Source organism: Sinocyclocheilus anshuiensis, unplaced genomic scaffold (genome assembly GCF_001515605.1).
Source record: "Sinocyclocheilus anshuiensis isolate Anshui unplaced genomic scaffold, SAMN03320099.WGS_v1.1 scaffold551, whole genome shotgun sequence".
Taxonomy (NCBI): Eukaryota; Metazoa; Chordata; class Actinopteri; order Cypriniformes; family Cyprinidae; genus Sinocyclocheilus; species Sinocyclocheilus anshuiensis.
The window spans coordinates 568,646-596,278 of NW_015548222.1; the positions used below are offsets into that span (position 1 = coordinate 568,646).

The following is a 27,633-nucleotide window of genomic DNA, read 5'->3' on the forward strand; positions in this document are numbered from 1 at the left end:
AGAAAACAGCTGCTGGAGGGGGGTGGGAGAACCTTGACAGAACAGCTCGCGGGGGAAATGAAGAATTCTGTACATCCTGGACATTTCCTGTCTTTCCCTCTGTTCCTCTCTTTTTCTCTTTCTATTATTTCACTCATTCTTACACGAGTCACCCTATGAACAAATATTATTTCATGACTTTATGAAATGCTATAAGCACAACAATCCACTAATTTGAATGCTTGAAATATATTTTCATAATTATGAATTATGACCATATTCCTTTAGAACATGTATTATTTTATTTGATGGTTTGTGTGTGTATTAAATGCACTACCATCCAACGAGTTTCATCAAGGCTGCATTTATTAATATATTATTATTGATAAATATTATTAAAATATTATTACCATTTCAAATATTTTTTTTCTTTGCGAATGTATGTTAAAATGTAATTTATACCTGTGATGCAAAGCCAGTAAGTTTAAAAGAACAAGTTTAATTTATTTGAAATAGATATTATGTCACTGTACTGTCACTTTTGATCAATTTAATGCATCCTTGTGTAAATAAAATCCTAACTTGGTTGCATAAAAACATTTATTTTCATGTAAAACAGAATCCTTTTCTGTGTCCGTGAGGCTTGGTTACTGCTTTTTTTGTTCACTGCTGACAGCAGGCCGTAACCTTGATGATACGTAGAGCAGTAGCCATTTTGCTTTGCAGTGTTCCACCCTCACATTCACAACATCCCAACAGACACTTGTTTGTTCATATATTATAAAGCTTTAAATGGCACAGTTCAGTTAATTAGCACATACAGATATACTTATATTTAATAGAAGTCTCTTTGAAAATATCACAAAATAAAAAAGGCATTCATTTCATAGAATGAAGCACAGATTTTTAGATTATGTGTAGTGGCAGATGAAATATGAAGGATGAATTTATTGTCTACATTTTTTACTTCACCATTTTGTGTGTGTGTGTGTGTGTGTGTGTGTGTGTGTGTGTGTGTGTGTGAGAGAGAGAGAGTTTAGCAGAGCTTAGTCTAAACCAGCAGCTGTTAAGCAACAGGGTGCCAAGATAACACACCTCTCTAATTTCCCTCTGCTCTCGTTCTCTATCTCCACCTATTTTATTTTTCATTTTCTGCTGTTCCATAATTTTGCAAAATCTCCTTTTGTCCCATACTCTCCCCTCTCATTCCCTCTCTCTCTTTTTATTTATCCTCTTTGTGCTTGACTGATTATGCAGAACCATGGCCGTTTGCAGTAGAGTGACTGAAGGCGTCATTAGCATCCTGCTGATCTGAAAGCGGTGAGACCGAGCACAGGGTTAGAATGATATATTTGCAAGACTCGATCTACTGAATTAAGCACCTTGTTGAACTGAACCGCTTCTGATTGTATCTTGTCACTGGACTTGCATATGCAAACACTGGAAGATGCAGCTCACCCAGAGGGGTCTGAAACCATCTTATAATAGTAATGGTTAAAACGTTCAGTTTGGTGTCTCCTGCCAACCTGCGATCTATTAGAGTGGATGTCAGCAGGACTGTATTGTAAGAAAACAAAGGCACCAGGACTCTCCTAACCCAAACACAGATTCTGAAGAGACTCTCACAGTGATAGTACATGGGGTTGGTACAATATTTATGCAGTTAAGCAAATTTTAAGTACATCTGGAGAACCAATCTCGTGGTCTTTTTTTCTCAAGGTCTAAGCGCCGTAACTACCCATACTATTTAATTAGCTGTTAGAAATGCATTACAGTTCAAATTATTTTTTAATAGAAATTAATACTTCTTTCATCAAGGATGCATTAAATTGATCAAAAGTGACAGTAAATACATTCATAATGTTCTTTTGAACTTTCTATTCATCAAAGAATCTAGAAAGAAATCTCAGTTTCCACAGAAATATGTAGCAACACTGTTTTCGACATTGATAATAAGGAATATATCTTAAGCAATATCTTAAGCTTATGTATCTTAAATTGGCATATTAGAATGATTTCTGAAGAATCATGTGACACTGAAGAGTGGAGTGATGGCAGCTTTGCTTTGCATCACAGTAATAAAGTACATTTTATAATTTTATTGTAATACTATTTCACAATATTACAGTTTTTACTATAGTTTTGATCAAATAAATGAGCCTTAGTGAGCAGAAGAGACTTCTTTCAAAAACATTTAAAAAGTCATACTAATCCCCTGATTGCTGTACTTTAGTACATGTTTTCCAGGAATATGTGATTCTGATCAAAATATTTTCAATGTAAATGTTAGAAAACATTGTGTCTGCTTTCCAGTCTGCTACATACATTAGTACAAACACACCCTTGTTGGATCAACGAGTGAAGCAGGTCTTTAGGGTTAAGGTGAGCTCAGAATTTCAATGAATTTCAGAATTTCTCTGCTTTTCTGGGCCCAAGTAGCAGAAAAAATGGAAAATTAATAAGAGAGTTGAGGATATGATCAGTTTAGGTTTCAGTTTCACATTTTGTGTAATAATAAATATATTATGCCTATAATAATATATAGTACATGTAATAGTGAAGTGTAGTCAAGGGGCCCCAACTGGTTTTTACAGTGGCCCAGTAGTGCACAACACAACGAAATCGCCACAACACAGCGCATAGGACTAATTTCATTGTGTTGCGCTAATTTTACTTGTTGTGGCTGGTTTCCGTTGTGCTGTGCTAATTTTGTTGTGTTGCAGCTTGTTTCCGTTGTGTTTTGGCTTATATTTCCATTGTGCTGTGCTAATTTTGTTATGTTTCGGCTTGTTTCTGTTGTATTGTGCTAATTTTGTTGTGTTTTGGCTTGTTTCCAGCTTCTTTCTGTTGTATTGTGCTAATTTTGTTGTGTTGCAGCTTGTTTCTGTTTTGTTGTGTTGTGCTGTGCACTACTGGACCACCATAGTTTTTTTCCAACTGATAGTGAAAGTGAATCTGGCTGTCATTAATATGTCTCTATGCATAGTGTGTGACTCATCTGGTTGTTGTTCACCAAAGGTCATGGTTTTTTCATTCACCCAACCCTGACTCAGCATGAAAAGCCTAATACATGCTAACACGCGTGTTGACTCGAGTGTTTTGCTCGAATTGTGACTGAGCGCAGCTACATTACTGTCCACTAGAGGGCGACCACCGCCTTACACCCTCAAATCTCCATTCTAATGAGGTCATTACTAACACACCCAACATTTGCGTGATTACAGCGTTTCCAATTTCTCATCTAAAATATGATTACATTGCATTGAAACATTAATATTGATCTCAAAGTTGTGTTTTGTTTGTTTGTGTGCTTGATGCAGTGCATTTTGAGTAACAAGTGTACTTATAAGTAAACTAGGAATGCTTTGATTAATGTTGATACATTAGTCAGTAATGAACAATATTTTGAATCAAGAAACACAGTGGAAGGTACAGCAGGGTTTACCATGGTAATGATGGGGGTGAAAACTGATAGTGGGAGATCTAGAGAAGGTTGCTATAGCAACTATGCCAGTCTTTGAGACAGAGCTGAGGTTACCATAACAACCACATCACACCCTCTCAGAAGGCAACCTTGAAATAATGACTTACTTTACACAGAGATGAACACTGGAGGTGTCTGACAGAGAATGCATAAAGATAATGAAGAAAAAAAGGTTTTTGTTTTTCTCAAATATGCCAGACTGACAGACGTTGTCCTTTGGGATTGCAGTGTCAAATGCAGATCGGAAGGTGTCATATCACAACCCTCATTTAAAAGAAAGATTCAAGGGTTTCCATGTGATGGTGTATAAGGAGAGAGAAATTAATATCATTTACTGGGTTACAAAAGTGGAAATCAATCATCATGACAACCTGTGATGTTCATCGTCCTTCAAATCAATCAGCAACTAATTGTGTTGGCAAACACGTATCAAAGCCAACAAGTCATTCTTGAAATGTTGGTTCTTTGTCAGCAGGCTGTAATATCTGTGATGTTCTCTGTGTGTTTAGACATCCGGCTGTCTGTTGTTGACTGTATCATGTACTGAGGTGGTGTGGGTGTGTTTGTGTGCGTGTTACAGCAGATATGGAGCAGGTATCAGATGATGAGTTGGACCATGCTGCTGAAGAAGACAGCGATAAGGAGGACCAGGATCTGGACAAGATGTTTGGTGCCTGGTTGGGAGAACTGGACAAACTCACACAGGTGACACTCTTACACTCTTTGTTGTGATGAATTACATTTTGAATATGATGTATTATCTAAACTTTTGGGGACTTTTCTCAGCAAATATTGATATTGAATAATGTAATTGATTCTGTTTTAGGGATGCATAAAATTTTACCATATCAGGTGATATTTTAAATTTTTAGTATCAGTATAGGTCAGTATGTATATTTAACTGTACATGCTCATTTTCCCTATTTTCACATCAGATTACCTAAAGCAGTGGTTCTCAACCAGCGACCAGGGTCATTTTATTTATAATCATTTTTATGTATTTATTTTATTTTATTTTTACTGGCAACTGTCCTCAGAAACCTGAATATATAAGATCCTAATTTTAAAATTGACTTTTAAAAGGGATTTAAAAATATTTCTAGACCTACAAATGTCATGTAAATTAAAGGAATAGTTTACCCAAAAATTAAACTTTTTGTCATAATTTACTCACCTTGTTCCAAACCTGTATAAGTTTCTTTATGTTGAACATAAAAAGATATTTTGAAGAACCAAACAGTTGTTGGTCCCCATTGACTTCCATAGTAGGGAAAAAAGTACTATGGCTGCCAATGAGGACCAGAAACTGTTTTGATTACCCACCTTCCTCAAAATAACTTCTTTTGTGTTCAACAGAAGAAAGTAAGTCATGAAGGTTTGGAATAACATGAGGGTTAGTAAATGATGACAGAATTTTCATTTTTAGGTGCTATCAATTACAAAGCTGTTAAATCTTTGACTCATCGGATCTGAAATACTATAGAAGTCAATGGGGACCATCAACTTGATTACCAGCATTCTTCAAAATATATTTTATGTTCAACATAAGAAAGAAACGACATGGAACAACATTTTCATTTTTGGGTAAACTTTAATAAAATCTTATTTTAATGTATTTTATTAATATGCATTGTTCTACTTATGCCCAGCTTAAAATATTTTACTGAGTAGAAATTGTATGTAAAAAATATTTTTTTAAATCATAATAATGAACAACTGGAGAAGTAATGAGGCAAAAAGTTTTTTGGGGGGTTTAAGAATCAAAAAGTTTGAGAACCACTGATCTAATGTCATTAATATATATATTTTTTCATACTGTACATTATAATGTGATGCCTAAATTCCCTTGTAGCATTTAAAATCATGATTATTCTTTTTAAATGTGTTATTTAATTGATGTAGTCAAAATAGTATAACATTTTAATATCAGCTGTTTATCAGTTAGAGGCCACAACATGAAAATTATTTTAGGCCAGAATTTAGTATTCTATTACTATTTTTTAATTAATTGACAGACCTAATTTAGATACTTCATTTTTTTTATTGTATTGATGTGTTGTATTGATGATTATGTTTATGATTTGTCTGTCTCGTCTTACCTGATCACCTTCCCCTGTCTCTCTGTAATGTAGAGTTTGGATGATGGGCGTCCTGAGAAAGTGCAGAAAGCTCCTCTCAGACAGGAAACAAACCTTGCCAATTTCTCCTACCGTTTCTCTATGTACAACATCAACGGTTAGACTACACCCAGACACACACCACCTCTGATTACTCAGCATTCATTATCAATCAAAATCCCACTCAAAACGCCTTCAACATGCATCTGATATGGTGGTGTTGTGGCATGGATTATCATTAAACCACCAGCATAAGAGCAGAATGCTTGTGATTATAGTTTAGCATGCACAAACACTGCAGTTGAAAAGTTTCAGGTCTTTTTATGTTTTTGAAAGAAGTCTCTTTTGCTCTTTTACCAAGGCTGCATTTATTTGACCAAAAACACCACACAAACAGTAATAACGTGAAATATTATTCAAATTTAAAATAACTGTTTTCTATTGTGATATATTTTAACATTTTAGTTATTCCTGAGATGCAAAGCTGAATTTTCAGCAGCCATTTCTCCAGTCTTCAGTCTCACATGATCCTTCAGAAATCATTCTAATTCGCATTGCGGAAAAAAAGTTTAGAAGAACAGCATTTATTTGAAATAATTTTAACAACAAATACGATCACTTTTAATCAATTTAATGCATCTTTGCTGAATTAAAGTGTTAATTAACACAAACTTTTGAACGGTAGCATACTTGAATTAAATGAATTAAAATTGTCCTCTCTCTATGTAGAAGCCATTAACCAAGGCGAGACAGTGGACCTGGATGCCCTCATGGCCGACCTGTGTTCAATAGAACAAGAGCTCAGCACTATCGGCAAACCCATGAGCAAGCCCTCAGATGGCAAATCTAGACAAAGAGCCACAGGCCGCTCGGCCAGCACCAAACACACCGGAGGGGGCAGCAGCGGAGGAAGCACCAGCAGCAGCACCAGAGCTTCTCCGGCCTCCACCGTACGCGGTGGCAGCAGTCAGTCACGGCCCCTGGCCTCCAACTTCTCCCTGGATGACATCACTGCTCAGCTAGAAAAGGCATCCCTGAGCATGGACGAGGCGGCGAGGCAGACTTCTGAATCATCCTCATCATCTTCCTCCTCATATTCATCTGCAACTCTCTCTCACCCGCCTTCTAACGCACATCATCGCCGCACAGGATCGGTTGGGACGGTCAGTGACCAGGAAGTGCGCTCCATCGGTCATTCGTCCAGGTCAAGCGTCAACTCTGCCTCGGCATCCAGCATGGATTCACTGGACATTCGAGGGCAGGAGAATGAGGCGCAGTCACAGAATCAGAGCCAAAGCCAGACTAGCACAGAGGTAACAAATACACACACACACAAGCTTGATATTAAATATTTTTTCCCTTTTGAATTATGTCATATCTGGCGCTTAGATTTCAGACTTTAAGAAGAACTGGACGGTAACCATGACATGACTGGTCCATAGAGGCCTAGAGGTTTATAAGGCATGAGAGACCATGCTTCTCTTTTCACTGTGAGAAACTCTGAGAGAATTTTCAGCTGAGTGGGACATAGCAGAGAGAAAACTGAAAGCAGATGTGAGGGGCTCAAATCTGAAGCACAACACCAGAGAAGAAATATCCACAAAAGAAAAGGATAGAGCAGCATTGTCAGTCAGCACAGGGATAATGGTCTCAATCAGGCCAGCTTTACTTTCTAATTTAATTTGTATTTATTCTAATTGAATTTTACCCATTAAGAAATAAATATTGTTGAAGAGTCATCTGAATGGGGTTCACTTACATGAGAAGACTGTACTCTGTAGTTTTCTATAAAAAGTAGGGGTGTAATGGTACACAAATATGACGGTTCGGTATGTACCTCTGTTTTGACATCACGGTTCGGTATGGTCTTTTTGGTACAGCAGGAGGAAAAAAACTAAACATAAAATTGCTTTTTTTTTTTAAACAGTGGTTTACTGAACAAATTGCTCTTTCTTTAAATAAATTAAATTATAATTAAAATGTTCCTAGGGATAAAAATCTGCCTCAGCTTATGCTCTAAACTATAGTGAGCCCTTTTACATTACTATAAGGTTACAATTAACAACAGAGCCTAAATTTAAATTTAATTACTATTTATTTAAAAAAAAAAATAGTCAACACTCAACTTAAAAAATTGAATGCAAACATATAAATTGCACATAATGCAGTTTTTAAATTAATTTCTAAATTATAACATTTCTATTTGTTGTTGAAATATGCATTTACACAGTAGCTGTCAACTTGTTTCATAACAGATTTATTTAAACATAAATTAAATAATTAAGACATCACTAACAGGCAAGGTAAACTATAATTAGTATATTTTCTAATATTTTGCAAAATGCTCTTCTCTAGACTTCATTCCTCTAGTGAACGAGATGTGGACACTGATGACTTGCCTGAGGTAAATGAAATGCTTTTGTTTACAAGCTGTTTTATTGACGTCTTTCTGCGGTTGAAACACTGATTAAGCGATTACGTGAGGCATGAGATGTTCATTCATGTTTATTTCACAATAAAACTAGTAGTAAAGAGGAAGGGATGATAACGCGCACTCACGCTCCGCACTGCCGTTTAAACTGAGGCGTTTATACAGTGATCACATCAAAGAGCACCAAAACGGCCGTTTATTGTTTAAATTGAAAAAAATGGACATCATTTGAAAGATTAATATACAGTTCATTTTGATCAGAAACAAAGTCTAAACTGAAAGTTTCCAATGAAGTTCCACTCATGCGGTGGTTAAAACAATGCTGTATTTGTTCGCTACACATGCGTACCGAACCGAAAGGCCGAAAATCTTTGGGTAGGAATATGTGCACCATTACACCCCTAATAAAAAGTGGTTTAATTGGTGTTGGTCACCCCAATAACCCCAGTAACTTAACTGCTTATTAATATTAAAAAATATGCATATACAAAACCGTACATGTAGTAACTTAACTGCTTTATTATTATTAAAAAATATGCATATACAAAACAGTACATGTAGTAACTTAACTGCTGATTATTATTTTAAAATATGCATCGAAAAACAAGTTAATACATTTTGATTAAAGTTTACAAAGAGTAACATTTTTTTCCCTTGTAATATGCGATTTGTCAGATGACTCGTTCAAAATAAGTCCATGAAGAGAGCATTGCAGTAAATAGGGTCCATTTTTGATTTCATGTCGACTTTAATTGAATTAATTGTGTTTAATTGAGTTACTTGATATGGGTGTTTGTGTGTATATGTGGGTGTTAAAGAGAAGACGTTTCTAAATTTAACATTCTTTTCCCATCTCTGTAACTTCCTAATTAGTCTTAGTCATAATTCTATTTTGGATAAATGTCTTACAGTCAGTCTAATTACTACCAAAAAACAAAAGAGTCACTGACATTTTAAAAAGTTTATCCTGTTATTCACTAAACAATTTAGAACAAAGAGGGTCTCTTTACTTGGACAGTTAACATTCCCTCTGACCCAGACACAAACACAGTTCTATTCATAGCAGTTGTTTGTTCTTTTGTTAAGGGCAAATTCTGTATTGTGGTTTTGGGAAATGTGATGATCGAGGTTTCACTGAATTCAGCATTGAATCATTAAAGCTGAGTCATCTCTTGGCTACCCACATACTTCTCACACACACATTTATTTACAACCAGTTTCTCTCAAGCACACACACTCAGCTTTTATAGTTCTTCAGTACTGTTGTCAGAACCTGTGAAGACAATAAAACAGAAGTGCAATAAGTGCAATAAAACAGAAATGCTACTACGCCACTCTTCTAACCACGGTGTTGCTCATCCGCACCAGGATGTACAGACCCGAGCACTTCTCTCTGCTAAAAATACATACTGTGGTTTCAGATGTAAACTAGCGCTGTTTCACAGATGGAACAACGTGATAGGATTTCATGTGTGAGGTGGAGAGTGTGTGCACAAATCTTGCTGTCGTAATCTTGCATGACATTATTATGTGACATGTAGAGACACAGACAGTGTACTGTCTATGGTCAGTGTAAACAGTACATTGTGACAATAACACCTGCTTTGCTATATGGCTATGCAACTCTAACTTATTTGAATGCATGGTGTGTTGGTTTTGGTAACATCTTTTAACTGTATGCTTACACTAAAAAAAGTTATATAGGAGCAACAGATGACATAGCTTCTATAATGTCATCTATATTAATATGAAACAAGGGTTTTCAGCCACTGCTCTGTGGACCCAGGGGCTCCATGAAGGTACTGCAGGGATGATATACAGTATAAAACACATAGAGATCGTTGGAACATTTATATGATGTTTTAATGAAAGTATTTTTTAAAATGATACTGATCTTTTTTATTTATATTGGAGCATGGATCCATTGGTCTGTAAAGCTTGAAAACCCTTTTCATGTTCAATAAAAGGAAAACTCTATGGCACTATCTGAAAATAATTTGTAAAAACAAATAAAAACCATTTTTACAGTAAATATCTGAAAATTGAATTCTGTCTGGCAAGGCAAGAGTAAATGTTAAATACAGACTGTTTCTAAATTATAGCCAAACACTTGCATTAGTCTTGCACATTTTACACAACTAATATGATGAAATTGCTTACAGACTTTCTGTGCAAAGTCAAACTTCATATAAAGCCAGTAACTTTTTGTGCAAGGATAGAAGGGACATGACGTATCTACCTGCAAAGGATTGTTTACATGATGCAAACTCACACCCATAGGATTTGCACTGTTAATGCCTAACTAGAAGTTCATCCACCTAGAACTATAGGCCCACTACTAAAATGACCGCTCTGAGAGCTGTACAGCTAGTACAAGCCCTTTAAAGGGATAGTTCATCCAAAAATGAAAACTGTCATCATTTACTCGCCCCCATGTTCTTCCAAACCCATAAGACTTTTGTTCATCTTCAGAACATGAATGAAGATATTTTTAATGTTCTCTCATCATTTAGTGAGGTTTGTTCTCATATATCAAGCAAGTACGATTGAGCTTCTGTTTACCATGTTTGATGTGCTCTGTGTATGTGCACTGATCAATATTTATATGTCTATTAAAGACTAAATTAAATCTGTTCATCATATAAAGCAATCGTGGCTCTTCAGAAGACCTGAAACCACTCTATTCATATGGATTACTTTACAATGTCTTTATAAACATTTTAAAGATTCTAAATTTTGGTTGCATGGACTTTCAGTGGATGAAACGAAAAGGATTAGAGAATATTAAAAATATAATTTGTGTTTTGAAGATGAATTTAAATAATGTGGTTTTAGAAAGACATAAGGGTGAGAAAATAATGACAGAATTTTCATTTACGGATGAACTATCACTTCCGGAAAAATGCAACATGCCCCATAGACTCCCATTGTACTTATAATACTGTAAACTGAGGGACAAGTCAAAATTACTTTCTGTGCTAATCGATAGTATCTGTGGCATACTGTCGATTAGAAGGAAAGTAGATTCTGTTAAAACAGAACATGTTTTACAACAAGAGTGGTGGCATATATTGACCCTTGCTTGTGCATGCCTTGTTTTGCATTGTCTGCTGCATGATTAATGTGTTTATGTTTGCACCTTTTCTGTATGTGATGTCACTGCCTCCCACACCCCTTTTCCCAGCATGTCTCACTGCGAAGGGCCAATGGTAAAGCTACCAGACGGCATCTTGACTTCACCTCACAGGAGGGGGAGGAGGATCAAAGTAATGTAAGTGTGTTTGTGCGCGACAGGGGATATCTGTACACAGTATGTTCATTCTCAAAATACTGGTTCTTATTATAGCTGTGATAATTCCAGGTTTCATAACGTCATAATTTGAGTGACACAATAGAAAACTAGTATATCAGGAGAGGTTTATTCTCAGAAAGAGATCTGTGATCGCAATATTTTGTATACGAAACAGTTCTTCTTTTATATATTTGTTTTCCATTCACATAATGCCACCTCTTTCTGATTTTGATTCCACACTTTCTATGCTTTACCACAATCAAGTATGTATTTATATCATTTTTGGGATCACTGTAATCATTACACTGATTAATCTCTCTTTGTCTTTTCCCTGCACCCTAAAGCACTCGTATCTGGACAGGGAGACCTCTCTGATTCTGAAAAACATTGCAGGAAAACCCTCTCACCTGCTGACCAAGGTGACGCCTCTTTCGCTGGCTTCTTTTCTTTTCTCTGCATGTTTTTGGTTTATTCTGCAGAAAGCCTTTTAACCTCAGTCTTCTTGCCAGACTTGACACTTTGCTCCACCCACACTGCCTTCTTACATTTTTAAAGTGCTATATCTCCTATTTTCTCTTTGCTGCCATCTTCATGTGTATACAGATTTAATCAGATCATCCAACCTAATGTGTCTATAACCATTTTCAACCTACAGTACCTCTCTCTGAAGAGAAAGCAAGGGTTATGTATTATGTCTTTTATTTTATTATGAACTTGAAGGATTTTTTATTAATTTTTAAATCATCAAGTCAGGTTTTCCAGTTCATAATGGTCAGTTAGCATTCTCCGATTGTAGGTTAGACAGGTGTTTTTTTTTTATTTATCTGTAGTATATTGACTTAGAGATGAAGTAGTATGTTTAGGAATTTATGTGTTTTTCATTACAAATGTAAAGAACATCATTTTCGTCCTTTTTTTTTTGTGTGTATCCTAAATACAACAGTGATTTGTAGTATATAAAACAGGTTTGTAAAGAGGTGCTGGGTTTTGTGAGCTGCATTATCAAAGTTATTTCTGGTTCCCTGAAGAAATGGTTGTTCATCACTTATTTCATTTTAGGACCATTTCATTGTAAGAACTATATAAAACTGAAACCACTTGACTTATTCTTTTGTTGTGTGTGTGTGTGTGTGTGTGTGTGTGTGTGTGTGTGTGTGTGTGTGTGTGTGTGTGTGTGTGTGTGTGTACTCAGGTCTAGTGACTCTCTTTGGTCTAAAACTAATAAATGTATTTGGTCACAAGCAGTTTGACTTTCAATGTGATAAACAGTATTATTTTAGGGATAGTTTAACCAAAAATAAAATTTTTATTAATTAATCACCTTTTTTCTTCCAAATTTGTAAGACTTTTTTTCTGCAGAGCACAAAGAAGATATTTTAGGTAAAAGTTGATAGTCACACAGTTTTGTATATGATTTCCATTGTATAGTTAAAAAAAAACATTCTCATAAAATTTTCTCACAGACAAAGAAGAAAATCATACAGGTTTGGAACGACAAGAGAAGTAAACAATGATGGAATTTTAATTTTTGAGTGAATTATCCCTATAATAATGCTGTTAGCCATGCAGCATAGATAGCCATGAGTTTGTTTTCCAATAAGCGTTAATTAGCTTAAAACAAAAGGCTCTATATTTAATAATTTCTTGATTTTAATTTATTCCTGAGAACAGCTATTATTATGCATGTGATTGTAATTCCCATGTTGTCGTGCCAGCAAAGGCGCTTTTTGCAGGTGCAGGGCATTGTGGGTAAGGGTGCTTTTGTCTTGTGGAGTTAAATAATAAGCTTCTAAATCTGACGTCACTTTGATTTTTCAAGGTTGTGTGAGCTTTTGTTAAACCTTGAAGCTGCTACAGCCAAATTGATACGGTTTATTATTTTCTCAAGTTCATTGTGCTGCATTACAACATTATCTCCGGTTGTTGTTATAGTATAGTAAGCTTTTGAATTAAAGTTTTACATGTATGTGACGTTTTTACAGAAATAGCTATTTTGAATTCAATTCAGATGTTTTTAATGCATCCCCATTCACTTTAATGAGAGCATCCACTTGAACTGGTACTTGAAGTTTGTGCAAAATGTGTCCTATGTTATATTCCAACATGATTTGAGAATTTTTCTAGAATTTCTAGTGACCTAGAAATAGTGCAAATTTTACGCCATAATGTTTCTTTGTATGAATTTTTCAGAATCCTAAAGATTTTTCTTTATTACTGTTTAAGTTTGATTTTCAGTCCCATGTTTCATTGTTTAGGAATCTGTCTTTTTTTGTTGTTAAATAAAGCAGAGTCAGCTAAGTTTTATTTATTTGTCCTGATATTAGACAAAGTCATTATCCATTTACACAAACTGAGGCGGAATGTTCTTGAAATCCCACTCTGATTTCCTCATGATTTCATCAGACCTCTCAAACAATGTATTGATGGGCTCACTGCAGGCTGCTGAGACACAGACTCTCTGCTCAAACACAGACCGAGAGAAAACCAGAGAAAGGGGAAAAGACTTCAAAGGGAATTTAATGCTTTTTATCGAAGCTCTGCCTCGGCTGTTTGCAGAACTCTCCCATTCTCTTTCTCTCTGCATCATAAATATGCATCTGCCATGGTGAGTCAAGAGAGAGAAACTGTCCTTTCATATCACACATACCACACTTTTTTCCTTCCTTCCTCTTTATTCTATGCTTTTCATTGCATATTCTTTGTATATTAAGATCTTTATTTGTCTGTCTCTGACTTTGTATTTCTTAATCTACCAATAATCTAGCCATCTCATTAGAACAATATGACATAATAATAATAATAATAATAATAGTTGGCTTAAGGGGTTAACACTGTCACTTAAAATCATTGTCCTTACAAACCCTGGGGGGTGTAAACAATAAATACCATGGTTAGATATCATTCATCTCCCCGGTACCCCCAAAGAGGGAGGTGTTTTCCCACAACCATGGAAAAAAGATCAGAGAACAATATCATCTACTTTTGGCCTCAGCTTTATTGGCTAGTGGAAAGAAGGTCAAAGAAACGAACCACATTGATTGGCTGCTGAGAAGTATATGTACTTTCCAATTGGAGAATAGGTACGAGAGGGTCTTTTATAGTTGATGGCGGCTTGGTCTGCTGGTGAGGGGGATTAAACCCTGTGATTGGGCACGCTACCAGAGACATGCAGCTGTTTCACAGAGAGGGAGAGAGACAGTGAAGAGAGGGGGAGGTCTCAATCCCTCCCAATGTTGAGGAGTAGAGTTGCGTGTAAGGTACTCTGGGTGTAAAGATACTTGAGGGGAAGCATTTTCATCTGTGTGTCGCGGCCAATGCACATTTCAACTTTACGCTCCTTCAAATTGAGTTTAGACTTATTTTTCGGATTATTTGAATGATTTTCATTGGAGGTTATTTCTGCAGCAGCTCTGAAACTTCAGCTGGAAGTACCTGTCAGGCCTTGACATAGCTGGCGTTTGTGATGAGAACATTCATTTAATGGATTTCTGAAACAATTGAGCTGGTACAAATCTGTGTATCTCTTAAAATTTGTATTGAATGAATGAACAGTCATTTCTCTAAGGAACCGTTAACATGAGCGATGGTTCAGGAGTGATCGTGTAACTGCCTTTTGTGTTGCTGGTTGATCAGACTTTGCAAGGGTTTAGGGATTGCTTTAAAAGGTCAGAATGGATGTGATGACCGCATGTTGGAGAGGGCAGGTAAGTGTAAAACAGAAATCCACCTGTCTGATTTCGTACCTCAGTAATGGATGGCACTACTAGCAGACTGTTGGTGGAATACTATGTGAGTGTGTGTCTTTGTCAACATGTCATTGTGTCATTCACAGGAGGAACAGGCTGCCAAAGCGAAGGCTGAGAAAATCCGTGTGGCGCTAGAGAAAATTAAAGAAGCCCAGGTTAAAAAGGTGAGTAAAAGCCCCTGTGAATCTCTGATCTGAAGGGTCAGTAAACCTCTTCTTTCACTGCATGATGTAGCCCTTCACACGCTCTAGCTGGAGAATTCAGAATGAATGCACAGTAGAAAGTGGGTCACTCATGTGTCTGTGAGTCTCTGTCTGCTTAGAAGGGAAGATGCACAAACAAAATGTCGGTGAGGCTTTTGCTTCAAATTACTTGTTAAAAAAATGTCATTGTGTTATTGCTGTTTAAACTGGTCTAAGGTTTGTGTTAATTCTTGAGAGACGATCTATACTATTACGCTATTCATCTGAAAAGCACTGTCACTGTCAATAGATGCCACCAGGCACATACTAATACCAAGTGCATGAATTAGACACAGTACAGTGATTGGGCCTCTGTAGCTGAGACAGATGACTGTTTCCATTCATTGTGTGTTTCGAGAAAACTGACAGCATTGAGCAGCAATGGTGCAGCGAGACTGATACGGAATGATACTGCGTCAAGTGCACTTTAAATAATAATAAAAAAACTGAATTTAATAATATACAGTGGACCCAAAGTTACTGGCCAGAACTTCAGTCACACTTTATTTTAAGTTCCAATTCTCGCTATTTACAAACCATTAATTACAACTTTGCCTCAATAAAGTCCTAATTTTCTGCTTATTAATAGTTAGTAAGGTAGTTGTTAAGTTTTAGGTATTGGGTACACTGTAAAAAAAATTCCGTAAAATTTACGGTAAAAAACCGGCAGCAGTAGTTGCCAGAATTTTACCGTAAAAAATACGGTAGCAACGTTTTAGGTTTTACGGTTTTAACTTAAATTTACAGTTAAATACCGTATTTTCATTAACTGATATAATGTTAATATACCAACCTATTGAAGTACTGAAATCTGTTTTGCACCTTTGTAATACACTGATAACCACCAAATGCAGGTGGTGATGAGAAAGTCACAATAAACAGCCAAAATGTTAATAATAGGCATGCTAATAAGCAGCTGATAGTGAGAATTGGTCCCTATACTAAAGTGTTACCAGAAGTTCTATTAGCCATGACAAAAATATAAGAAACAAACAAGCTTAGATTTCAGCATATTTATTTCAATTCTGAAGAAACGAAAGAGTAGTGCCATAAACTGAACTGTTTGTTAGAAAATTCTCAGTGATTGCTCTTAAAAAGCAACATTTATTTTGTTGTAAATTCCAAATTTAGCTCATTTCAAAATAAATGTTTGATGGTAAACATATTGATGATTAGCACATTGCAAAACAGCTGATCAATTTATGAATTGCCTAAGTAATTTCATGATGATAACATTCCCGTGCTCTTCCCGTCAATATGTTGACGGCTTGTGTTTCTCATTGCAAACAGCTGATTTTCTGGCAATTTTACAGTAAAGATGATAAAGGGTGCTTTTGGTGACTGTATAGTGGTGCACAAAAGTCTTGGAAATGTAGAATTTATCATATGCCTAGGCAGTGAGAACAGACTGAAAACGTCTCTTCACTGTTGTGCTGCTTTGCTAATGTTAAAGGCTCCTCCTAGAGATAGAACAGAGTTGAATTTAAATAAAAAGTGATAGAACATGCTATATAAATCATAACCTGGCATCTACTGCTACAGTTGATTTTTACTGCATTTGGCAGGTTGCCATGTGTAACTGTACTCGATTATTGTAGTTTATTCAAAGTAGCCAACCTTTGGTTAGATTACAGATAGCTTGGGAATAAACTCTGGGTATTTTGGCAACCAGCTTGACCAAACCAACCATCATGAGATGCATCCTGGGATGATTTTCAAACAGTATTGGTGACTATGTTTACAGGCCACTTGTTAGCTACTTTTCTTTCTCTATCCCATTCGATTTATCCATTTCAAGGATTTATCCATTTCAAGGTATAATGTACTGTATATTTATCTACAGAATGTGACTTTCCATGAAAATGTATGTGTAAATATAGCTGTATTCAATATTAAATGTACTGGAATGAACCAAACTTTCCTTTCCTATTAATCTTCTCCATCAGCTGGTGATACGTGTTCATATGTCAGATGAGAGCTCAAAGACCATGATGGTGGATGAGAGGCAGACGGTCAGGCAGGTGCTGGACAGTCTGCTGGATAAATCTCACTGCGGTTACAGTCCGGACTGGGCCCTGGTTGAGACCATCCCTGAGCTACAGATGGGTGAGGACACATGCACATGCTTAGATACCCTGTGAACCTGAGGGACAATAAGATTATGATTTTGTACCTTATCATTCTCGCTCACTCTTTCAATCATTTCCTCAGAGAGAATTTTTGAAGACCATGAGAACCTGGTGGAGAACTTGCTCAACTGGACCAGAGACAGTCAAAACAAACTTATGTTCATTGAACGGATTGAAAAGTATGCACTTTTCAAAAATCCACAGGTGAAGCTCTTTTTTTGTGACATATACAGAAAAAAATTCTGATTAAACAGATTCAAAATCTGTTTTAAACATAGATACAAACATTATTAAGTCACTACTTAATTAGAAGTAGCCAAATTAGAAACATTTTGACACTTTTAAAACCCCAATGTACACTACTGTTCAAAAGTTTGGGATCAGTATGTTTTTTTTTTTTTTTTGGTAAAAAATACTTTTATTCATAGGGTGGCCATATGTGCCATTTATACGGGACACGTCCTGGCCAGGATTTTTATATTGCCTAAAACATCCAAAGTAGTTTGACCAATAACATGCAGGTGTTGTACATAATCGACCAATCGTGGCGTGTCACGCGTGAGAAGGTGAGAACGGTCAAAGCGATGCAAATATGCGCATGTGTTTGTTCGTTCATTCGTTCGACTTGAAGCTGCGCACCGATCGTTGTATGACACCAAAGTACCGCGAGAGCGATTTGAAAGCATAAGGAGCCGTCTGTTCTGCTCTCTATAGCTCTCGTGAAATAATGTCCTACATCGATCGATCTGCACAGTGCAAACAGCCAAAACCTGGATATTTTAGGCAATATAGAAATCCTGGCAAGGGTGCGTCCTGTAAAAATGACCCGTATGGTCACCCTATTTATTCAGGAAGTTTAAAAAAGTTACAGCATTTGATCTAAAGTGACAGTAAAGATGTCTATAATTTTACAAAAAAATAACAATAATAAAATGTTTCAAATGTTGTTCTTTTGAACTTTCTATTCTTCAAAAAGTCCTTAAAAATAAAAGGTGGTGTTTTTTTCCCCAAAATATGCATGCATCACAACACTTTTCAAATTTAATAATAAGACATTTTTGCTTAAGCAGAAAAATAGCATATTAGAATGATTTCTGAAGGATCATGTGACACTGAAGACTAAAGTTGTGGCTGCTGAAAATTCAGCTTTTCATTTTCAATAATGTATTGCAGTAATATTTCACACAATTACTGTTTTTACTGTATATTTGATCAAATAAATGCAACCTTAGTGAGCATTCTTTCAAAAATATTTTGAAATTTTACAGAACCTAAACTTTTAGACACTAGTTGCATATGTACACTCTGATCTAAATATAGGTTTCAAGTAATGGTAATGAGCTATGATTCTTTTTATGTTTTATGTTGTCACCCTGATTCACTTGTTGCATGTTGTGTATGTTTTTAAGAACTATTTACTTGGGAGGAAGGAGACCTCTGAGATGGCAGACAGAAACAAGGAGGCATTGCTGGAGGTAAATTACACGTTATAATACAAATTATAGATTGATATCATATTGCAATGGTACATTTTTAATTAAACCAACTATCCCACTCAGAAAATCTCAAACACCTTTTATAAAGGCCTAGACTAACTAGCCTAACCTCTTATTGCCTGCTGTGCATAAACTGATTTTTTTTTTGCTTTCCTTGTTTAACATACAAGGACATTTCGTTCCAAATACATACACACAATTAGTTAATGTGACCCAAAGCCTTCATCAATGTTAATTTTAAAGTGTTGATTGTGACGTCCGACAGAGTTTACAGATGTCTATATCTGTCAAGATAAAATTTCAGAATGCTTGACCATATAATGATGTATTTTGTATCTGTATGTTTTGAAGGAATGTTTTTGTGGAAGCTCAGTGTCTGTTCCTGAAATTGAGGGAGTGTTGTGGTTGAAGGAGGATGGCAAAAAGTCTTGGAAGAAGCGCTACTTTCTGCTGAGGGCATCTGGCATCTATTTTGTGCCGAAGGGCAAAGCCAAGGTCAGTGATATTGTTTATGTTTATTTTTGTTTTATCATGTGATTTGGTGTTATGTTCCCATTAAATGGGCACAGAACTTAATAAACTTGAGTGGAATTTCCTGTTTATGGATTCACTGAGGATACTCTACACAAACCATATGCTGTTTGTCATCTACTTACAATAAATCATGGGGCTTTAATTCCCAGAGAGAACCCCATGCCTTATTTTCTTATACAATATTCATGTTCTTATACAATTTCAAGTCAGTCACAAGCATACATATGAACAATTGTTTTGTGTTAGTATTCAATTCTCTGACATTTAAGGACATGGGCTTGTCTCTCTGTAATATGCTTTTGCACAGACTCACTGATATCCTCTTGTGGTTGATCCTGGGTATTTGCTTCTGCTTGGTACCATGAGTATATAGTATTATTTTTCTAAATGTTTGACTTTATCATCTCAAATTCAATCACTGTAAGCTATAAAGAAAAAAACAATCCAAATTTGACAGACAGTAATAAATAGGAATACAATATTAATATGTTTAATTTGATCACTGTAGGCTTCAAGGGATTTGGTGTGCTTCCTGCAGTTGGACCATGTTAATGTTTATTATGGTCAGGACTACCGGAGCAAGTACAAGGCCCCCACTGACTACTGCCTGGCCCTTAAGGTGTGTGTGATGTTATGGCTTTTTGTACTTTAGCCAGTGTAAATGATGTGCACTGTTGACTGTTACCTTTTATAAAAATGGTTTATATACTACCTTTCAAATATTTGGGATACTTTTTTATACTTTTTTGGAAAACAGTTAATACTTTTATTAAAAAAGAATGCATTCAATTGATCAATTGTGACGGTAAAGACATCTGTAATGTTACAAATTATTTTTTTGACAAATTATATTTCAAAAAAATTCTCTTTTAAATCTTTTAAACTTTCTATTCATCAAAGAATCCAGAAAAAATTCAACTGCTGTAGAAATGTTAAGGGGAAAAAAACAGCTTTCACCATCGATAACAATAAGACATGTTTCTTATGTGAAGACTGGAGTAATGGCATCTGAAAAATTCAGCTTTGCTTCACAGGAATAAATTACATTTTAAAATATATTCACATACATTTAGTCATTTAGCAGACGCTTTTATCCTAAGCGACTTACAAATGAGGACAAAGGAAGCAATCAAAATCAACAAAAGAGCAATGATACGCAAGTGCTATAACAAGTCTCAGATAGCTTAACGCAGTACACATAGCAAGGTTTTTTAAATTATATAATAAAAAGAAAACAGATAGATTAGAAAAAGAATAGATCAAGCTAGTGTTAGTTTTTTTAAGAATAGAATTAGAATAGGGAGTGCTAGAGTTAGAGGGTCAAATAAAGATGGAAGAGATGTGTTTTTAGCCGATTCTTGAAGATGGCTAAGGACTCAGCTGCTCGGATTGAGTAGGCCAGGTAATTCCACCAGGAGGGAACATTTAATTTAAAAGTCAATGAAAGTGATTTTTGTGCCTCTTTGGGATGGCACAATAAAGCGCCGTTCACTTGCAGAATGCAAGCTTCTAGAGAGCAAATAAGTCTGAAGTAATGAATTTAGTTAAAGGGGTGCAGAGCCAGTGGTGGTTTTGTAGGCAAACATTAATGCTTTGAATTTTATGCGAGCAGCTATTGGTAGCCAGTGCAAATTGATAAACAGAGGTGTGACGTGCATTCTTTTTGGATAATTCCTTTGCTTCACAGGAATAAATTACATTTTAAAATATATTCACATACATTTAGTCATTTAGCAGACGCTTTTATCCTAAGCGACTTACAAATGAGGACAAAGGAAGCAATCAAAATCAACAAAAGAGCAATGATACGCAAGTGCTATAACAAGTCTCAGATAGCTTAACGCAGTACACATAGCAAGGTTTTTTAAATTATATAATAAAAAGAAAACAGATAGATTAGAAAAAGAATAGATCAAGCTAGTGTTAGTTTTTTTAAGAATAGAATTAGAATAGGGAGTGCTAGAGTTAGAGGGTCAAATAAAGATGGAAGAGATAATTCAAAATGTATCTTGCTGCTGCATTCTAGATTAATTGTAAATGTTTGATACTAGATTAATTGTAAATGTTTGATAGAACTGGCTGGAAGACCTGCCAAGAGAGCATTGCAATAGTCCATTCTGGAGAAAGTCAACTGATCATCAAGCATAACTCCAAGATTTCTGGCTGTTTTTGAAGAAGTCATGGTTGATGTGCCTATACTGGATGGTGAAATTGTGATGAAATTATGTGTTTGATGGAACCACAAGCAGTTCTGTCTTGGTAAGGTTGAGTTGACCATATAGACAGTGAAGAGAAATGGTCCAAGAACTGAGCCCTGAGGCACCCCAGTAGTTAGATGTTGCGACTTGGACACCTCACCTCTCCAAGATACCTTGAAGGACCTATCTGAGAGGTAAGACTCAAACCACTGGAGTGCGGTTCCTGAGATGCCCTTTGCCAATAGGGTTGGCAGGAGGATCTGGAGGTTAACCATGTCAAAAGCAGCAGACAGATCCAGCGAGATAAGTATTGAAGATTTGGAATCTGCTCTTGCTTCAACAGGGCTTCAACAACTGGGAGCAAGGCAGTCTTGGTTGAATGTCCACTTCTGAAACCAGACTGGTTGCTGTCGAGGAGGTTGTTCTGTGTGAGAAAGGCAGAGACTTGGTTGAACACAGCTCGTTCAAGTGTTTAGGCAATGAAAGGAAGAAGGGAAACCGGTCTGTAGTTCTCTAAAATAGAAGCGGACTAGTAGGATGATTAGAAAGGATGAGTTTGGAGACTTTTTCCTCAGAGAGTGAAGAGAAAGATGTGAACGAGTGTATGTTTGCTGGTAAGATGTGCTTGACAGATTGTGGTACATAACATACAAAACAGTTATTTTAAATTGTAATAATATTTCACATTATTACAGTTTACTGTATTGTTGATCAATTACATGCAGCCTTGGTGAACTTACGAGACTTCTTTCAAATACTTTTTTAAAAATTCTTACAGACCCCAGTCATTTGAATAATAGTGTATATCAACATCATCTCTCGAACCTTAGTAGCTAATAAAGCGAATCTGTCCACTCAGACATTTCACACATTATAGCATCCAAGAATAAAATCAAATAAAATGATAAAATGTTGAATTTCTGGGATATCATTGGAAATGTATTGATTCCTGTAAATTTTCACAAATATAAATAGGCTACATCTGTGTTTTTTTTAAAGGGGTCATATGATGTTGGTAAAAACAACATTATGTTGTGTATTTGGTGTAATGAAATGTGTTTATGCAGTTTAAGGTTCAAAAACTCATTATTTTTCACATACTGTACATTATTGTTTTTCCTATATGCCCCGCCTTTCTGAAACGCGTCAATTTTTACAAAGCCATCAGTCTGAAAAGCGAGGTGTGCTCTGATTGGCCAGCTATCTAGTGCGTTGTGAGGGCTAGAGTGAGCGCAGGCCGGCGGGCCTGAGTGAGCGGCGGCGGGCTAGAGTGAGCGGAGGCCGGCTTTGCGTGACAAAGAAAGAAGGCGTAATTTTTATTCTCACTGTACATTTGGGCGGCGTTATGCAAATCTTCCCACACCGTGACGTAGACATGTGGGGGCGTGTTTAAACGACAGCTAAATTTAAAAACAGGTTGGGTGACAGGTGGCTAACTATATGGACAACTCACGTGTGATTGTGTAACAGATGGCTTTGCATTATGCACATTGACTAAACCATTGTTACTGCCCTCTAGTGGTTCATTAGTATTAGCAATCCCAAAAAAATTATTGAACCATTGTTGTCTTCAATGTCTTGGTAATATTGTTGATTTTGCCCACAGCACCCTCAGATACAGAAGAAGTCACAGTATATCAAATACCTGTGCTGTGATGATGTCAGAACTCTACACCAGTGGGTTAATGGCATTCGTATTGCTAAGGTAATCCCATAGCTTCCTATAGTCTGTCATGTTTTCTGTTCAGTTAATGAACCCTGTGACCTCAAAACATGTTCTTCTGAAACTAACTAATATGCCACATTAATTATATAACAAACGCTCTTCTGTATTTAAAAAGGAATTTATAACCAGAGCTCATGTTGGAAATTGCTTAATCTTCAACCGTGTATGTATGGTATATATGTTGGGTTTATATCACTTCCTCATTTAATGTGTTTTATGCACAGCATGGGAAGCAATTGTATGTGAACTACCAGGAAGCCATGAAGCGCACAGAAGCTGCCTATGACTGGTCCTCTCTCTCCAGTACCAGCATCAGGTCGGGAACAAGCTCAGTCAGTATACCTGGTGAGTAACTTGAACCTGATCACTTGAACCCTTCAAATATCATAGGCATTGGTAGTTATGGAGCATTTTCCTTTCATGGCATAATAATTTTTCTGACTTGTGACTGTATATGTATGGATTGTTAGCTGATGTTTGTGCTTATTTGTTTGTGCTTAAAGAATCACAGTCAAACCACTCTAGCCAAGCAGACAGTGGTATGTCAGATGGTACTTCGTGCTCCCATGCCCGTTCCCAGAGTGTAGTCAGTTCAATCTTCTCTGAGGCCTGGAAGAGAGGGACGCAAATAGAAGAGAGCACAAAGGTGAGGCTTTCTTGCTCTGGAAAGATATATCTCTTTATATGGGCACTTGATAAAACACCACAGAGTAAAGGCCTTTTCACACTGAACTCGAAAATTTGGCGGGAATGTTCGGCGTGATGACGCTTTTAAAACTAAACAATAAATCCTATGGAACTATTCACACCAGGTGCGATCATTCGCGGCGCAAAATAACGAAGATTTTTTTTTCTGTGTGTCGATTTTTTTCCCTCGTCGCTCCGTGACGAAACGGGCCGTCCAATTAGATTTGAGCTAAGATCATGTGCCCGGAGCAGCTGCTGTTGCCCAAAAGGGTGAGAGTGGTGGCACTGTTTCGAAAACCAATGTAAACAAACACCGAAGTATTCTGAGAGAGAAGAGGATGCTGAGTTCTTGTTATCATTGGTTTCTAAGAACAGATTTATCCTCACATGTTCTTTATACAGAATATAATTTCTATTAATTCTCCACTGAATGTGATCTGAAGAGCACTGTCTGTTTTCTTCCATGTGCGAGAGTGTTATGAGTCAGAGCGTGTTCACTCAAGATCTGTCAATCATGGGATAATATCTCCTGCCATTACATACACTGAACAAAATTATAAACGCAACACTTTTGTTTTTGCCCCCATTTTTCATGAGCTGAACTCAAATATCTAAGACTTTTTCTATGTACACAAAAGGCCTATTTCTCTCAAATATTGTTCACAAATCTGTCTAAATCTGTGTTAGTGAGCACTTCTCCTTTGCCGAGATAATCCATCCACCTCACAGGTGTGGCATATCAAGATGCTGATTAGACAGCATGATTATTGCACAGGTGTGCCTTAGGCTGGCCACAATAAAAGGCCACTCTAAAATGGGGCAAAAACAAAAGTATTGCGTTTATAATTTTGTTCAGTGTATGAAAAAAAATGAGAGAAAAATTTTTCTATACATGAAATATGAAAGCAAACAGACATAAGATTGACAATATATTTTCTGTATGTGTTTTATGCAGCTCATGCTATTTTTATAACAATAAATAATGTGTATGACAAATGATAAGCAAGTGTCATGTTCAAAACATAACAAAGAGTGCATGCCTGGCTATTATAATATGAAAATCCACTTTAGAGCTCAATCAGAAGTTATTACAAGCACTCGATGGCTTAAAGTGGGTTTTAAACAAAAAACATAAATAATCACATACATTTTCAAATGTAGCTTGATGCTAATTGTACCTCTATTTATATTTTAAGATGTATTCTTATAAGCATTATAGGTAGTTTGTTTCTGGTGTAGAACCAAACTTTATTTATCTTAATTTAATGCTGTATATTGAGCAGCGGACCATATATGAGATACGTATCTAAGGAAAAATGCATTGCTGGTCGGCGCCACCTAGAGTGCAGGCGTGAATTAGCAGAAGATCAATCATTTCGTGCTCTGTGTGAAAGCATGTTCGTTAGCGATTCTCCTCACTTTTTCACATCGCGCTCAGTGTGAAACGACCTTAAGATGAACCACACTAAAGGCCTAAAGGATATTAAATTAAGAAATAACATATTCTTATTTATTGTTGTTTTTTATATTTTTTTAGGCAAGGCCAGAATCAATGCTTTCTCCCCATTCAAGCCATAGCAGCCATTCTTCTCACTCCTATTTCCAATATCCCCCACCATGCCACACCTACCATGTTCGCCAAATACAGCACTATCACTCGGCTGCAGAATGCCTCTCAGGCCACAAGTCACCACAAGCCTCAGCCTCAAGTCCAGCAGCAAGTGCCACCAGTCCCACCGGCCTCCAAGCCACAATCGAACAATATTCCACCAGGGGCTAACATCCCACCCCCTCCTCCTCCACCTCCACCTGCCTCAATGCCTCCACCTGGATCAGCCAGACCATATATGAGATACGTATCTAAGGAAAAATGCATTGCTGGTCGGCGCCACCTAGAGTGCAGGCGTGAATTAGCAGAAGATCAATCATTTCGTGCTCTGTGTGAAAGCATGTTCGTTAGCGATTCTCCTCACTTTTTCACATCGCGCTCAGTGTGAAACGACCTTAAGATGAACCACACTAAAGGCCTAAAGGATATTAAATTAAGAAATAACATATTCTTATTTATTGTTGTTTTTTATATTTGTTTAGGCAAGGCCAGAATCAGTGCGTTCTACCCATTCAAGCCATAGCAGCCATTCTTCTCATCATGTGCCTCAACAGCAGCATTCACACCCACAGCAACAGCCACATCCATATTCAATTCCACAGTCACATGGAAGTGTCACCCAGTCACTGACACAGGCACAGATACAGGCACAAGTACCACCCCAGGCAACTCCAGCCCCACCACCACCTCCTCCACCCCCTCCTCCTCCTATTTCCAATATCCCCCACCATGCCACACCTACAATGTTCGCCAAATACAGCACTATCACTCGGCTGCAGAATGCCACTCAGGCCACAATTCACCACAAGCCTCAGCCTCAAGTCCAGCAGCAAGTGCCACCTGTCCCACTGGCCTCCAAATCACAATCAAACAATATTCCACCAGGGGCTACCATCCCACCCCCTCCTCCTCCACCTCCACCTGCCACAATGCCTCCACCTGGATCAGCCATGGCTGTTTTGAAACTTGGTCCTCCAGCCCCAGCAACAGTTCTTCAGTCCTCCCCTCCTCCTTCCCCCTCACCTCCACCACCCCCTCCTCCTCCACCTCCACCTGCCTCAATGCCTCCACCTGGATCAGCCATGGCTGTTCTGAAGCTTGGTCCTCCAGCCCCAGCAACAGTTTTACAGTCCTCCCCTCCTCCTCCTCCCCCCTCACCTCCACCACGTCCTCCCATAATGCCCATGCAGTCACAGCCTCTAGCGCCTCCACCTCCCATACGCCCAATGCAGTCACAGCCTTTACCACCTCCTCCTCCCATAAGGCCAATGCAGTCACAGCCTTTACCACCTCCTCCTCCCATAATGCCAATGCAGTCACAGCCTTTACCACCTCCTCCTCCCATAATGCCCTTGCAGTCACAGCCTCTACCACCTCCACCTACCATAATGCCCATGCAGTCACAGCCTGTACCACCTCCACCTCCCATAATGCCAATGCAGTCACAGCCTTTACCACCTCCTCCTCCCATAATGCCAATGCAGTCACAGCCTTTACCACCTCCTCCTCCCATAATGCCAATGCAGTCACAGCCTTTACCACCTCCTCCACCCATAATGCCCGTGCAGTCACAGCCTTTACTGCCTCCTCCACCTCCCATAATGCCAATGCAGTCACAGCCTTTACCACCTCCTCCTCCCATAATGCCAATGCAGTCACAGCCTTTACCACCTCCTCCTCCCATAATGCCAATGCAGTCACAGCCTTTACCACCTCCTCCTCCCATAATGCCAATGCAGTCACAGCCTTTACCACCTCCTCCTCCCATAATGCCAATGCAGTCACAGCCTTTACCACCTCCTCCACCCCCTCTTCAGGCTAATGGCCTTCCCCCTCTTCCACCATCCTCGACAATACAGGCACCTTTCATAACCAATGGACTCAAGAAGGTCCTTGCCCACAAATTTCCCAATGTCCCCCAGGATATAATACCCCAGGCCAAGCAGATCCATTCTCCTCCTCC

At 37.5% G+C, this 27,633-nt stretch overlaps 1 protein-coding gene across 1 annotated transcript in view; it reads left to right on the plus strand.

The window, feature by feature from the left end:
* The window catches only part of LOC107654246 (ras-associated and pleckstrin homology domains-containing protein 1-like), a 61,565-nt gene that overhangs the window by 31,873 nt on the left and 2,059 nt on the right, over positions 1-27,633 (plus strand). The window contains exons 3-16 of the mRNA XM_016441256.1: positions 4,044-4,168; positions 5,596-5,698; positions 6,310-6,893; positions 11,648-11,722; positions 15,136-15,213; positions 17,238-17,397; positions 17,503-17,624; positions 18,830-18,895; positions 19,268-19,411; positions 19,959-20,069; positions 23,255-23,353; positions 23,599-23,719; positions 23,878-24,020; positions 26,153-27,559. Of these exons, the coding sequence (XP_016296742.1) occupies positions 4,049-4,168; positions 5,596-5,698; positions 6,310-6,893; positions 11,648-11,722; positions 15,136-15,213; positions 17,238-17,397; positions 17,503-17,624; positions 18,830-18,895; positions 19,268-19,411; positions 19,959-20,069; positions 23,255-23,353; positions 23,599-23,719; positions 23,878-24,020; positions 26,153-27,559 (3,333 nt within the window). The 5' untranslated portion in view covers positions 4,044-4,048. The remainder of the gene's footprint in view (positions 1-4,043; positions 4,169-5,595; positions 5,699-6,309; positions 6,894-11,647; positions 11,723-15,135; positions 15,214-17,237; positions 17,398-17,502; positions 17,625-18,829; positions 18,896-19,267; positions 19,412-19,958; positions 20,070-23,254; positions 23,354-23,598; positions 23,720-23,877; positions 24,021-26,152; positions 27,560-27,633) is intronic.